The sequence below is a fragment of the Cydia splendana genome, chromosome 19 (assembly GCF_910591565.1).
Source record: "Cydia splendana chromosome 19, ilCydSple1.2, whole genome shotgun sequence".
Taxonomy (NCBI): domain Eukaryota; kingdom Metazoa; phylum Arthropoda; class Insecta; order Lepidoptera; family Tortricidae; genus Cydia; species Cydia splendana.
Window position 1 is genome coordinate 3792782 of NC_085978.1, and position 13608 is coordinate 3806389.

At 35.7% G+C, this 13608-nt stretch overlaps 1 protein-coding gene and 1 non-coding gene across 2 annotated transcripts in view; both read right to left on the reverse strand.

Moving 5' to 3' along the window:
• Positions 1-3155, reverse strand: part of LOC134799918 (somatomedin-B and thrombospondin type-1 domain-containing protein-like) — a 70547-nt gene extending 67392 nt beyond the window's left edge. Inside the window, exon 1 of the mRNA XM_063772357.1 lies at positions 2880-3155. Coding sequence (XP_063628427.1) covers positions 2880-3105 — 226 coding nt within the window. The 5' untranslated portion in view covers positions 3106-3155. The remainder of the gene's footprint in view (positions 1-2879) is intronic.
• A 532-nt stretch (positions 3156-3687) lies between these two features.
• Positions 3688-3759, reverse strand: Trnat-cgu (transfer RNA threonine (anticodon CGU)). The gene has a single exon. It is a non-coding gene; the product is annotated as a tRNA-Thr (tRNA).
• Positions 3760-13608: the final 9849 nt, after the last annotated feature.

A 13608-nucleotide genomic window follows, 5' to 3' on the forward strand; every position in this document is an offset into this window, starting at 1 on the left:
ATAGGAATTGTAAGGCGCTTACGCCGTTTGGATTTGCAGTTCAAGTTCTAGTGATTCCACATGCTTGAATACTGTGGGTCTACCGCGAAAAACGAAAACCGAAATGTTATTATCCTCCTCTTTATCACACGAATATGGGAGTGATAAAGAGGCAAATAACTAAATTTATATTTCCATTTTGGCGGCAGGCCCTCTGAGCTGTAATGAGTCGAGCGGTCAGCGAGAACCCCGGGGGACCTAGCCAAGGTGACACGTACATCGATACATTAAACACCATACAAAAGGTAAAAATGTATCGCAAAGACAGACACTACGAAAATACATGTCTATAGTTAGTTTTTTTTAGCATTAGAAAGAAGGTAAGCGATCTTGCCATGTCTTTTAATAGAAAAACGCTTTTTTTTATCAGTAACTATTACTTATGAAAGCAGAAGAATATAAATGATCGTATTAGATTCATAATTGTTACACATTTGCCGTGACTTATTTATAAAACGTGTTTTTCAATAAAAAGACACATCAAGATTGTTTACCTTATTTCTAATGCTAAAATAAAAAAAGGAACTATACTTTTATACAACCTATGTATTTAAGTTTCGATTAGTGTTTTCTACCGACGATTACCATGTTGGCTAGGCCACCAGTCCTGGTTATCTGTGAAACAGATAACTGATAGGACATTGTTATATCCCCTTAGCTATAAAGGCCCCCATGGTCCCTACAGTACCGTCTTTACCATAAGGGCACACGGGGCCCGTGCCCAGGGCCCCCATCCTCAGGGGGCCCCGAAAGATTGAGTATATCTGATTACTCATAATAAATAGAAGGTCATAGTAGCTAAATGTTAGTTTAATTCTCTGTCTTTACTTTCCAAAAGGGCCCCAAATTCTTATGTACCCAAGGGCCCCAGCATAGTTTAAGACGGCCCTGGGTCCCTATTGTGGTTATAAACCAAGCGACTGCCCTGCACTCGCTAAGCGTGTTAAACAACACTCGTTAACGGCTTGTTAAATTTAAAAAGAGAACTCCAATGGCGGTTTAAGGAATGTTTAATGAGTACGGAATAAATAAGATGGAGCACGGTGATTGGGTTCCGTTTGGTTAAACATGGAACTTGAAGTTTGATTTTGGGTTATTCGAATTAATGTTCAATGTCAGTCTGATCAATCTAACCAGTAGGTAGTTATTAATTTATAATAAATGTATTTAATTGTATTGACTCAATATGTGGCTATATGCATATGGAGCATAAGGACCCTTTTCTGAAGGAAAGCCACATATTACATTTACAACCAGCATCATAACATCCCGCTTTTTTGTATTTTTTTATTAAATAGCCATGCCATAGGTGTTTTTATTAATGCAGCCTTTCAGGAGGATGAATCTAACAGGATTAAAAGCCCTACCGAAAATGACCTAATGTTGTATGATTGTGAACCAATCAGTCACTGTGTAGTACACACTTTTATGTTACACTCACTAGTAAGGGGTCATCCATTAATTACATCACACGTTTAGGGGGAGGGAGGGGGTCAAGAAAATCTGACATATTGTGACAAGGGGGAGGGGGGAGTCACAAACTTTGTGACGTCACTTTTAACTTCATCAGTAACCGAAAATTTATTTAAATAATTTTATTCGCTATACAGTTAAATAACAAGTTTTTGAAACGATAATCGTTTTAATTAGTTTAATTTTATTTCTTAATCAGTGTTGGGTTATAAAATTACTAATATTTCTTTTGTCAAAAGTATTTTGATAAAATATTAATAGTTATTTGTTTTACAAGGGGGCAAAGTTGTTGTTTAACCGCTCGTGCTAATATTGATACCCGAGCAAGCGAAAGATTCCAAAATTGAACCACGAGCGTAGCGAGTGGTTCGAAAATGGAATCTTGAGCGTTGCGAGTGTTTCAAAGCACGAGGGTTAAACAAAATTTGCCCCCGAGTGAAACACAACATTTTTCACCACACCAATCCGAAGCAAATATTAAATGTAAAATATCAAACAAAATCAAACCAAATCAAATCCAAATGAATGTTTTTAAATATTTATCATCCAAAATCATCATTTAAAAGTCAATTCTACCAGCAAACATAAGAAAACAACTCAACATTTGCATTTGATTACTTTGCCTCACATGTGAATAAAATGCAACTTTGCTATCAGTTTTTGAAGTGCAAAGTAAGCCTTTCCGAGCTGGTGTGGTGAAAATAAATAATTGCCGATTTCGTTGACCAAGTGTGACAAGGAGGGGGGGAGGAGTCAAAAAACCTAGAAATTCGTGTGACGTAATTAATGGATGACCCCTAAAGTACTCACTACACTACACCTAGTATAACTAAAATATGATGTTATCTTATCTTTTCTAGGTCTGTTCTAATTTCTGTTATCTTTCGCAGTGGCGTGAAATAGTTATTTGTTTTACAAGGGGGCAAAATTGTTGATTAACCGCTCGTGCTAATATTGATACCCGAGCAAGCGGAAGATTCCAAAATTGAACCACGAGCGTAGCGAATGGTTCGTAAAATGGAATCTTGAGCGTTGCGACGGTTTGAGAGCACGAGGGTTAAACAAAATTTGCCCCCGAGTGAAACACAACATTTTTCACCGCATGCACAAACCCGAAGCAAATATTAAATGTAAAATATCAAACAAAATCAAATCCACTTGAATGTTATTTAATATTTATCATCCAAAAGCATCATTTAAAAGTCAATTCTACCAGCAAACATAAGAAAACCACTCAAAATTTGCATTTGATTACTTTGCCTCACATGTGAATATAATGCAACTTTGCTATCAGTTTTTGAAGTGCAAAGTAAGCCTTTCCGAGCTGGTGTGGTGAAAATTTAAATTAAATAACGCAAGACACTTACCTCCGCAAGTTTCTCTAAAATCCGAACAGCAGTCTCCCAACTTCAAGCACGCATGGTCACAGTAACACGGCTTGTCCGTCAAATCCTCAATTATCGCGTTCTGGTGCGCCTTCTGCACCACACAGGCACTGTCCCGCCCCGGACAGCAAAGGTTGGCGTCCCTACAGTTATTCGCGCCGCAGTTACCCGCCAAGAAAAAAACAAAACACAACCAGTAACGGAACATTTTTAAATTTGGAACGTTTTGAAGTTTTAAATTTGGAACGTTGTTTTGAGTTTTAAATGGCGTTGATCTGAAACCAAAGAAAAAGTTTGTTAGTGAGTGTTTAATGGAAATTATTTGAAATGAAAAATTATGGTCGGGAGAGTTGATTGAAAAACGGTTTGCGTGGAAATTTTAATAGCATGTTTTTCTATTGGTAATTGGATTTAGTTTTCTAGTTAAGAAACTTGTTTGTTGTGAATAAATAGAAATAAATTCGAGTTCATTTTATTTTGTGATTGACCCTAGAAAGAAACAAAAACCTAGAAAGTAAACAAAAGCTAATCGTATAATTGGGAATATGTTCTTAAATAAAATAAACGAGATAGCACAAAATTATTTTAAAATGTCAAGAATTCATTTCGCAATTATTTATGTATTTTTGACATACATGTTTTTTTCTAACATATTTGGTTGTATTTAGAAGTCTTTTTTTTAATGCTAAATTTAACTATTTACCTGTTAAAATAATGTATTTCCAATCAAAAACTAAATATTACAATACAAAAAAGAACATTTAAAAGTTACAAAAAGTAATTATCCAAGTGCCTCCTGTGAGGTTTGAACTCACGACCCCTGGTTTACGAGACCAGTGCTCTACCACTGAGCTAAAGAGGCTTACGTAAGGGGCGACGAAATAGTGCTTCACTTGCTCTGACGGTCTTCGGAGCATGAAAGGTAGGTATTTTGTTATAAATTATTTTGATAATCTTTGGTGGGTAGGTGTTTAATCGTAATGTACTAAATGTTGTTTTCTTTTGTTTTTGTATATAATAATAAATTCTTTTTTAAATAAGTTCTATTTATTTTTCTTACTTAAAAAAGTGCGTTCATAATAAATTTTTATGTCTAGTCTAGGTATTCAAGACGTAACGTAACCGTAAAATAGGGTATTTGACTGTATTTAAAATGAATTATTTTACACCATGCATGAAATAAAGCACCAGAAGATTAATACAAAAACGTGGACAGCAGTTATTTTTAGACACAATTTCTATTTTTAAACCCGTATAAAACTAAAAGAGTAGGTAATTTGATTGTGACGTCACATGCTAGTGTTTCATATAAATTCTATAGTAGCAAAATCGTTTTGACAGTTCGAAAAAAGAAACTGATTTGACTAGTAGTCAAATAGGTAACCCTATTAAGGGAAAACGGGACCACCGCTTCACCATACTACTCCCTGGATGTTAACACTATAGAAAATATTTGTATCCAATATGATGTCTCTATATCAACCATATCCCCTTCGTTAGATTTTTTTTCTTTTGATTATTTTAAGAATTATGAGAGGAAAACAAATTCCATACAAATTTTTAAATGTATGGAAAAATAATAATCAAATCAAACGAAGGAGATAGCTGTGGTTGATACACGCCAAATAGTCTCAAGATAGGTATTTTCAATAATATTAATACACAGAGAGGAAAATGGAGACTACATTTGTATGGCAAGGCGGTTTCGGGGCACTTTCGTCTTAATATCGAATCGATATAATATTTGTGAAATCCGAACACACCGCTCCATATACGACATGTAACGTAATAAATACCTAACGTAATGAGACTATCTCTATATCGAATCGATGTAATATTAGCTGCTTTGTTACTGCACACCGTTGTATGGGGACCTTGCACTTTGAGACTATGCGCTGAAACTTGGCACAGTTGATTCTTAGCTGGTCTTGAGCAGATACAGACCGGGAGACCTCGAGAGCCACGTCTCATTTAGTGGGGGGGAGGGGGGGAAGTTCGACGCCGCCGCGCTTCACTTGGAGCAACATTTCTCTAAAACTATACCTATTAGGGAATGTAATATATCATTTTCGGATAAATTAAGGATGAGGAATCTAGTTTTGGAACAAAAACAATGCACTTTCTAACAAAAAAAAAGCATAAAGTAGAAAAGACTAAAAAACGTATTTTTGATTTTTTCATAATTACCAATTTTTTTTTAAAGTATAGCAGGAATCTGAAAACAAAAAATACAGTCGTAAAGCTACACTTATTACGTTTAAGAAAATATATAGTTTAATATACAAAACTGTTGATAAATGGGAGATAAAAAATAATATTAAGCGTGGGTCAGAGTGATCTCAATACAAAATATGATGAATGTGGGAAAGTTACTTATAATTTGTTCTACAATCGTTTATTTTTCTTGTTTTTCGTAAATAACTCGTAAACGGTAGCCCACAGCAAAAAAATATCTTTTACGTAAATAATCTGTTTCAGATTTCTTATAAAATAAGTACTACTGTTTTTCGGTACCATCAATATTAAAAAAAATATTGAAGGGAGAAAATAAATACTTAGGTCCCCTTTTTTAGTCATTCGTAAATAACTCGTAAACGAAGGCCAATAGCAAAACAATTTTTAGTACATGAATAATTTACATAAAATTTCCTACAAAAAAGGTCATTCGAACTTTTTCGCTAGGATCAATATTAAAAACGATATTAAAGAGAGAAAATAAATTCTAAGGTCCCCTTTTTAAATATTGATCCTAGCGAAAAAGTTTGAATAACCTTTTTTGTAGGAAATTTTATGCTAATTATTCTTGTGTTAAAATATTTTTTGCTATTGGACATCCTTTACGAGTTATTTACGAATGACTAAAAAAGAGGACCTTAGTATTTATTTTCTCCCTTCAATATTTTTTTTAATATTGACCTTAGCGAAAAAAAGGAGCACTTATTTTTTTTTTTTTATTTATTGGAGAAACAACAGAAGTATGCGACAGGATAATAGGTTACATTGATAGGTACATATATTATTGAGATGAACACTTACTTCCTTAAACGCTCTCACTAAAACATACTTAAAATAAACGGACTTAACTAAAACGTATCTTTACATACAAGTTAACCAAGTGTTGTAGACCATTCTTATGTGAATTGTATATAATATTTATTATTGAGGTTCTAAAATTTTAAATTAGCTAAACAAGAAAAATAAAGAGAAAGTTGAAAATACTGACAACCAATCTGATCAATAATTATTAAGTACAATGACAGCAGAGATAGTAGCGATGATGACGACACATTACTGACGAACACTATGTTGGTCGTTGAGGATATTGAGTATTTGGTTACGATATTTGGGCCTAGTGACATTGAAAATATCGATGGAAGTAAATTCTTTATTGTAAGTGTTTTTATAAGAAATCTTAAACAGATTATTTACGTAAACGATATTTTTTTGCTGTGGGCTACCGTTTACGAGTTATTTACGAAATTATTAAAAAATAAACGATTGTAGAACAAATTATAAGTAACTTTCCCACATTCATAATATTATGTATTGAGATCACTCTGGCCCACGCTTAATATTATTTTTTATCTCCCATTTATCAACAGTTTTGTATATTAAACTATATATTTTCTTAAACGTAATAAGTGTAGCTTTACGACTGTATTTTTTGTTTTCAGATTCCTGCTATACTTTAAAAAAAAATTGGTAATTATGAAAAAATCAAAAATACGTTTTTTAGTCTTTTCTACTTTATGCTTTTTTTTTGTTAGAAAGTGCATTGTTTTTGTTCCAAAACTAGATTCCTCATCCTTAATTTATCCGAAAATGATATATTACATTCCCTAATAGGTATAGTTTTAGAGAAATGTTGCTCCAAGTGAAGCGCGGCGGCGTCGAACTTCCCCCCCTCCCCCCCACTAAATGAGACGTGGCTCTCGAGGTCTCCCGGTCTGTATCTGCTCATGACCAGCTAAGAATCAACTGTGCCAAGTTTCAGCGCATAGTCACAAAGTGCAAGGTGTCGTGCACTAACAAACTAGCTATATTTGTGAAATCCGGACACACCGCTCCATATATGACACGTAGGTACGTAAGACTACCTCTATATCGAATCGATATAATATTTGTGAAACCCGAACACACCGCTCCATATATGACATGCACGTAGGTACATAAAACTACATCTATATACCCTCCATACGTGAGACGGTCGGACATCAAGACAGATTCCTATCTTCCGCCTGTCATCTGGTCAGATATGCGTGAAATTGAATATACTGGAGATCTTATTGGCAGGCGGAAATCATCTGCACAGGAAAAAACTCGTTTGTATTGTCAACTAAAAGATAAATGTGATAGTTCTACTCTATGCTCTGTATCTTTAGGTACTTAAATAAAAGTAAGCAAATAATTTGTACCTTTTCGGGTAGTTATAACATTTATTGATTAACCAACCAAATACAAAACCATCTGGATCTGTCACTGAACGACCTGACTTTAACCTACATTATTTGATCATTTGTAATGTTTTCAACTACCCTCAACTGGCTTAAGAAGCCATTTGAGGGTAGATTTTGTTTACTCTTTTTTAAATACCTAAACATACAGACTATAGGTTTTACCTTTTACAGTACATATGGGGCTACTTTACCGCACTAGTGCGATATTACATTACGCAACTATGTCGAAAATTTAAAGGGCCAGATGTACTTACTGTAAAACATTGTACGATACATGTGCGAATAGGTAATTCGCCACTCGTTTCGAATTTACTATTTTTCGCACTTGTATCATAATGTACAGTCGCCATCAGATATATCGGAGCGGTCAAGGCGCTCACAAATATCTAAACACGCCTCTATTGTCAGGGCGTTAGAGTGCGTGTTCAGATATTGTGAACACCTTGGCCGCTCCGATATATCTGATAGCGACTGTATTATTATTATCTCAATGTGAAAATATAGATCTGTTTAAAATTTTGCGCAGCATATCCCTAGGTTAGGAACGAACGGCGAAATCTGGTGTCGGAGACCAAGATCCACTTCGGGTCGCTGAGCCAGTGAAGTGAGTGAGTGAGATCCCTAGGTAATAACACTAGCTATCACACTAGGTAACATTCTCTACCAGTCAACCTTAAGGCAAAGCAGAGAGGTTGTGGGCGTTGCTACTGTACCACTACTAAAAAATTAATACTAGCGGCAGCCGCGTGAACTAATTTTACTCCATTAGATTTGACATAGAAAAAACCGGTTAAGTGCGAGTCGGACTCGCGTTCCAAGGGTTCCGTACGTTACCCAATTTTTAACTGTATTTTTTATGTGGAACGCGAATGAAATGTCTTTAAAAAACCCGTAGGGGTCGGATCAAAAACTAAGTAATTAAGTCCGACTCACGCTTGACTGCACATTTCTAATAGGTTTTCTATAGGTAAAGAACTATTTTGTGTATTTTTTTTCAAAATTTTAGACCGAGTAGTTTCGGAGATAAAGGGGGGGAGAATGGTCGGACAGACAGACAGACGCACGAGTGATCCTATAAGGGTTCCGTGTTTTCCTTTTGAGGTACGGAAACCTAAAAACAAGCAAAATGAGGGCAGCACCATTCGTGCACCTAGCGAATACCAAACAAAACTTTTCCTCGTACGCTCAAAGGCAGTACTTACAAACGGTTCCACAAAACCGGACCCTAAACGTCGGCCTATCTCAAAAAAATCAATCAGTGGACATTGACAAGTGGCTCGGCCGTATCTGTCATCTGTCGAGTACGAGTTCGATGCCCGGTGATCCTCTATTCACCACAAAAAAATCATGTGACTTATATCGGAGCGTGTAGTTGTTCCTTTATGGTTTTAGTGTGTGTGTGCTGTGTTTTCAAGGTGTTTGACCCCTGGCTTCTGTTTAACACAGGTAAATACGTTAAATCCTGGCCGGATTGGAAAACTGGTTGAATTTTATACAGATGTAACTCTGTTAACATACATTTTTACTTGTGATGTGTAATTCTATTTACGTTTACTAAAGTATGATTAGTATTTTTCATCGACGCCGTAACAGCGTTTGAAAAGTTCTTAGAGTTAGACCAAGAAAAGCCTGCAGCGACTTTGATAGCCCACGCAGTGCAAGTATTATTTATACGTCGTAATTTCATAGAAGTTTGACGTTTAAAATAACACTTGCACCGCCACTGCGTGTTATTTATACGTCGTAATTTCATAGAAGTTTGACTTTTAAAATAACACTTGCACTGCGTGGGCTATCAAAATCTCTGCAGACTTTTCTTGGTAGACCAGAACGCCTAATTTTGTTGGTAAAGTTGGAACTTTAAAATTTATGATGAAATTATCACACTTTGTCATTGCTAATGCCATGCGGAGTTCAACTCTACTCCTAAGTACTAACATAAAACCATGTTAAACAGTTTAGTAAAGTCGGTTCGGTAACAAAAGCACACAAGCCATAACGAATCTATACTCGAACCCATTCTTTTTATACTTTTTAACTTATACGCTTCCTTTGAAAGCGTACGTTTTGTATTTTTTATCCACGCGGGAGCGATTCTTCGAATGCAAATATATCGGAATGAGTTCGCGGAGGTCGACACATTGCAATAAGTACCTAAGTATAGGTAGGTAGGAATTTTGATTGGGTTGCAGATTAAAAGAATAAGTACTAAGAACTGTAAGTAACCATCGGCACTATAATATTTAAAACTATCGCGTTTTGAACACATTAACTCACATTTATAGACGGGTCTATCGCGAATTTATTTTATTACCTTTATTTACCGACGTTTCGACCCAGGTTTCACTGGTCGTGGTGGTCTATAATTGTGTTAATAATATCGGCACTACTTTGAAACAAACTCGTATCTTGTTCTGTTAATCAAAAGGAAAACATGGTAAAGTTAGACCAAGAAAAGTCTGCAGCGATTTTGATAGCCCACGCAGTGCAAGTGTTATTTATGGGCATTTTCATTTAACTTGTACTTTAAAGCGCGACTTAAGTCGTGTTTCAGTAACGTCTAACCGTTATATTCCTGACAAAATATATGGGATTTGACATTGACCGTCAGTTTTGTAACGATTGTCGTTAAAGGTGCACAGTTAAGTGCGAATGCCTTTATACGTCATAATTTCATAGAAGTTTGACATTAAAATGACACACTTGCAGTGCGTTGGCTATCAAAATCGCTGCAGACTTTTCTTGGTCTAAGTATGTCTATGTATTGGGATACGTACAGAGTTAGTGCCTTTCAACTTTGAGTAGCAGTGTGAGATACAAGATTTTTTCAAAGTACCTAGTGCCGATATGCCTTCAGTACCTTCTTTTACCATAAGGGCACACGGGGCCCGTGCCCAGGGCCCCCATCCTCAGGGGGCTCCGAAGGACAGACAGTAACATTATATTTGATTACCCATAATAAATAGAAGATCATAGTAGAAAAATGTTAGTTTAATTCGCATTCTCTACTTTTCAAAATAAATAATAAATAAATATTAGGGGACATCTTACACAGCTCAAACCTAGCCCCAAACTAAGCAAAGCTTGTACTATGGGTACTAGGCGACGATATACATACTTGTATAGATAAATACATACTTATATACATAGAAAACAACCATGACTCAGGAACAAATATTAGTGTTCATCACACAAATAAATGCCCTTACTGGGATTCGAACCCAGGACCATCGGCTTAGCAGACAGGGTCACTATCCAATAGACCAGACCGTTCGTCAAGGGCCCCAAATTCTTATTGTATGTCTTCTCGAACTAAAATGACTGTTCGGTTGGCGGATTTATTACCTATCCTCTGCTCTTGCAATTTTGTATTAAAATACAGGTTGATTCATGAGACGTGAGCAGGACTAATCCTGCACACTCAGTAACTGATAATTGATCGATCACCGACGTATTTAGGTGAAACAACCACACTTTTTCCTATTTTTTAACTTTTTGGTGAGGGCAAATTTATTTCTCTACAATCATGGTCACTACAAGACCTAATTAATAAACATAAAACCTCTTTAACCGTAATGACAGCATTTTGATTACGAAGAAAATAAACTGTGAAACATGAATGAGATACGAGTTTTCAAAAGTAACCAGACCGTGATGACAGTGATGACATTCAATTTGACACAGAATATCGGTAGTTTAGTACCTATTCTAATTGTAGGGTGACCATCCATGTCGTAAATAAATTAATAACTTTTTTTTTCAACACGACTAGAAAATTAACGTTAACCTCACTAATACTGATAAGAAACAGTTGCTTATAATTTACGAAATGCGCAGTGTAAGTCCTGCACACGTCTCCTGAATCATCCTGTATACTTCGTGTCATTCTCGATGACGATCATATACGAATATTTACATTATTTTGCGTTCATATGTAATAGTTACTGATTTTTAAAAAGCTTTTTTCAATTAAAAAACACGTCAAGATCGTGTAGTCTTTTTCTAATGCTAAAAAAACGCACTATATCCCCGTTCCCAATGTCACATTTCCTCTGAAAATTCGGATATCCGCAAAGAGATTGTCGCCTTAAATCCGAATATAATAAGTAAGTAAATAATCTTACATGGTAGGTAACTTTAAAATCATAATACATACCGTAAAACGGGGTGAGTAGGGACAAAACTGACATTTATAACATTTTATTTTTACATATGTAAACTGAATGATATATATAATAAATGTTCCGGACGTTTGTATTTTAGTTTTTTTGTGATTTTGGGTAGTTCCATTTCATAACTTTACAGATAAACTCAAAATCCCTCCTCACCCCGTAGTACCTCGTTGTTGGGGTGAGATGGGATTTCATACAAAGGTGATTTTGGAACATTGTTGGAACGATTTTTTTTTTCCTATGAATATCACTATAATATAGCTCCATTTGTAATACGAATACATTATTTAGGTAGCAGTAGCCTTTAAAAACCATCTCACCCCCTGGCATCCGTTCTCTCCCCATTCATAACCAATCAATGTACAATCCCTACTCACCCCATTTTGCGGTACTTCCTTAAAAGTTTATCCGGTAAACGGCTAGTCAGGGTCAACGCTCTAAAGTCTAAGTAATTAACACCCGTGTAGTAACTTAACTAATACGGGGTCGAGACTCCCGAGTTGGACACGCATGTTTCACTATTAATACTTCAGACGAAACAGGAGCTGAGTTTTAAATATTTTAGGTAAATATACCCGTCTCGCTAACGGAAGCGGCACCTAAAAGTAGTGCGATAAGGACAAGGCGAAAAATCCTGCGTAAAAATCTCAAAATACGAGGTTTCGTACTCCTCTGTTTCCTCCTCCAAAACTTAACCAATCGTAACCAAATTTGGAAATCTAAATGATTGTGAAATTATCTGTGTCGGACCGTTTTGCTTTTTTGGTTAATTGATATCAGTTTTGAATGCCACGCCTCTCATTGCGGCATAGTCAATTAGGCCATTTTGGCCATTTTTGAAGGGCTCTAGCGCCTTAAAAAACAAAAATATCAAAAAAAGCAAAACGGTCCGACACAGATATTGACAATATTAATTTGTGTTGAAAAAATCATTGCTCTAGCTTCAAAAACCACGGAGGAAAACGAGGAGTACGTTTGTATGGAGAAATGACCACTCCCGTTGGCTCTTCAGGCCCGGGTTTAGAGCTTTTGGGTATTGTTTTGAAGTTTACATTAGATGTCCGCATTTTGTCGGAGGGATGCTGGCCCATTAGGTCTTCAATGACTATAGCGCTTAATACTTATAATTGAAGTGTGCAAAAGGGTGGCCACGAATGAACATTTTATGAGTGTGATTGAGACAGAAAAAAATTAAAAATGGTATCACTTCTGAGATTCTGCCTTCTGAGAACGGTCTCCTTCCTAGCCTAGTCGGTAGTGACCCTTATACGCTTCCTGTAAGTATTTGTATATATTTGTATATTATATACCTATATATATATATATTAATATATCGTCGTCTAGTACCCATAACACAAGCCTTATTGAGCTTACTGTGGGACTAGGACGATCTGTGTAAAATTGTCCTATAATATTTATTTATTTAATTATAAATATTTATTTATTCTATAGCAGCCTGGCGGCCGGCTTAAAAGTAGCCACTCACTTGCTTTTGGTAACTGTAGCAGTGTCTACCAGCTGCAGCAGCTTTGCAGCTTTTATTATAATAATAGAGGTCACTGAAAAATATCAAGCATGTGAGTGGGTAGTAAAACGTATTAGGTACTTAGCGGAAAGAAAAATACGAAAAGCTGCATTCAGGAGATTCAGTGGTTGGTTACCTATATCTTGGAATACTTACATCTACTGTTAATATTCAATACCTACACTCAAATACAATGAAAACGCCTAACTCCCAAAACACAATATCGGAAACCTTTTTAAAACGTAACCTACATCTGTAATGTAACCATTCGAGTACAAAGCCCAAAACGTAAGTAAAAAAAGAAAAAGATCGTTCAAAACGTCTGGGTTTTCCTTTTGGGGACCGCAATCATCAAAGGCCGATTCAAGTAAGAAAACTGTAACAAAATAAATACAATGTTCAATATTTTAGGGGGTCCGGACCTCAAAGAAAATTGAAGACCAAATCACTTTCTTGTTTGTATATTTGTCTGACAAAACGTCACAAGACCCTTGTTGATAATATCAAAAACTCAGATCTGCATTCGTTTATTAGGTATAGCCTAAAAATACTTTGTA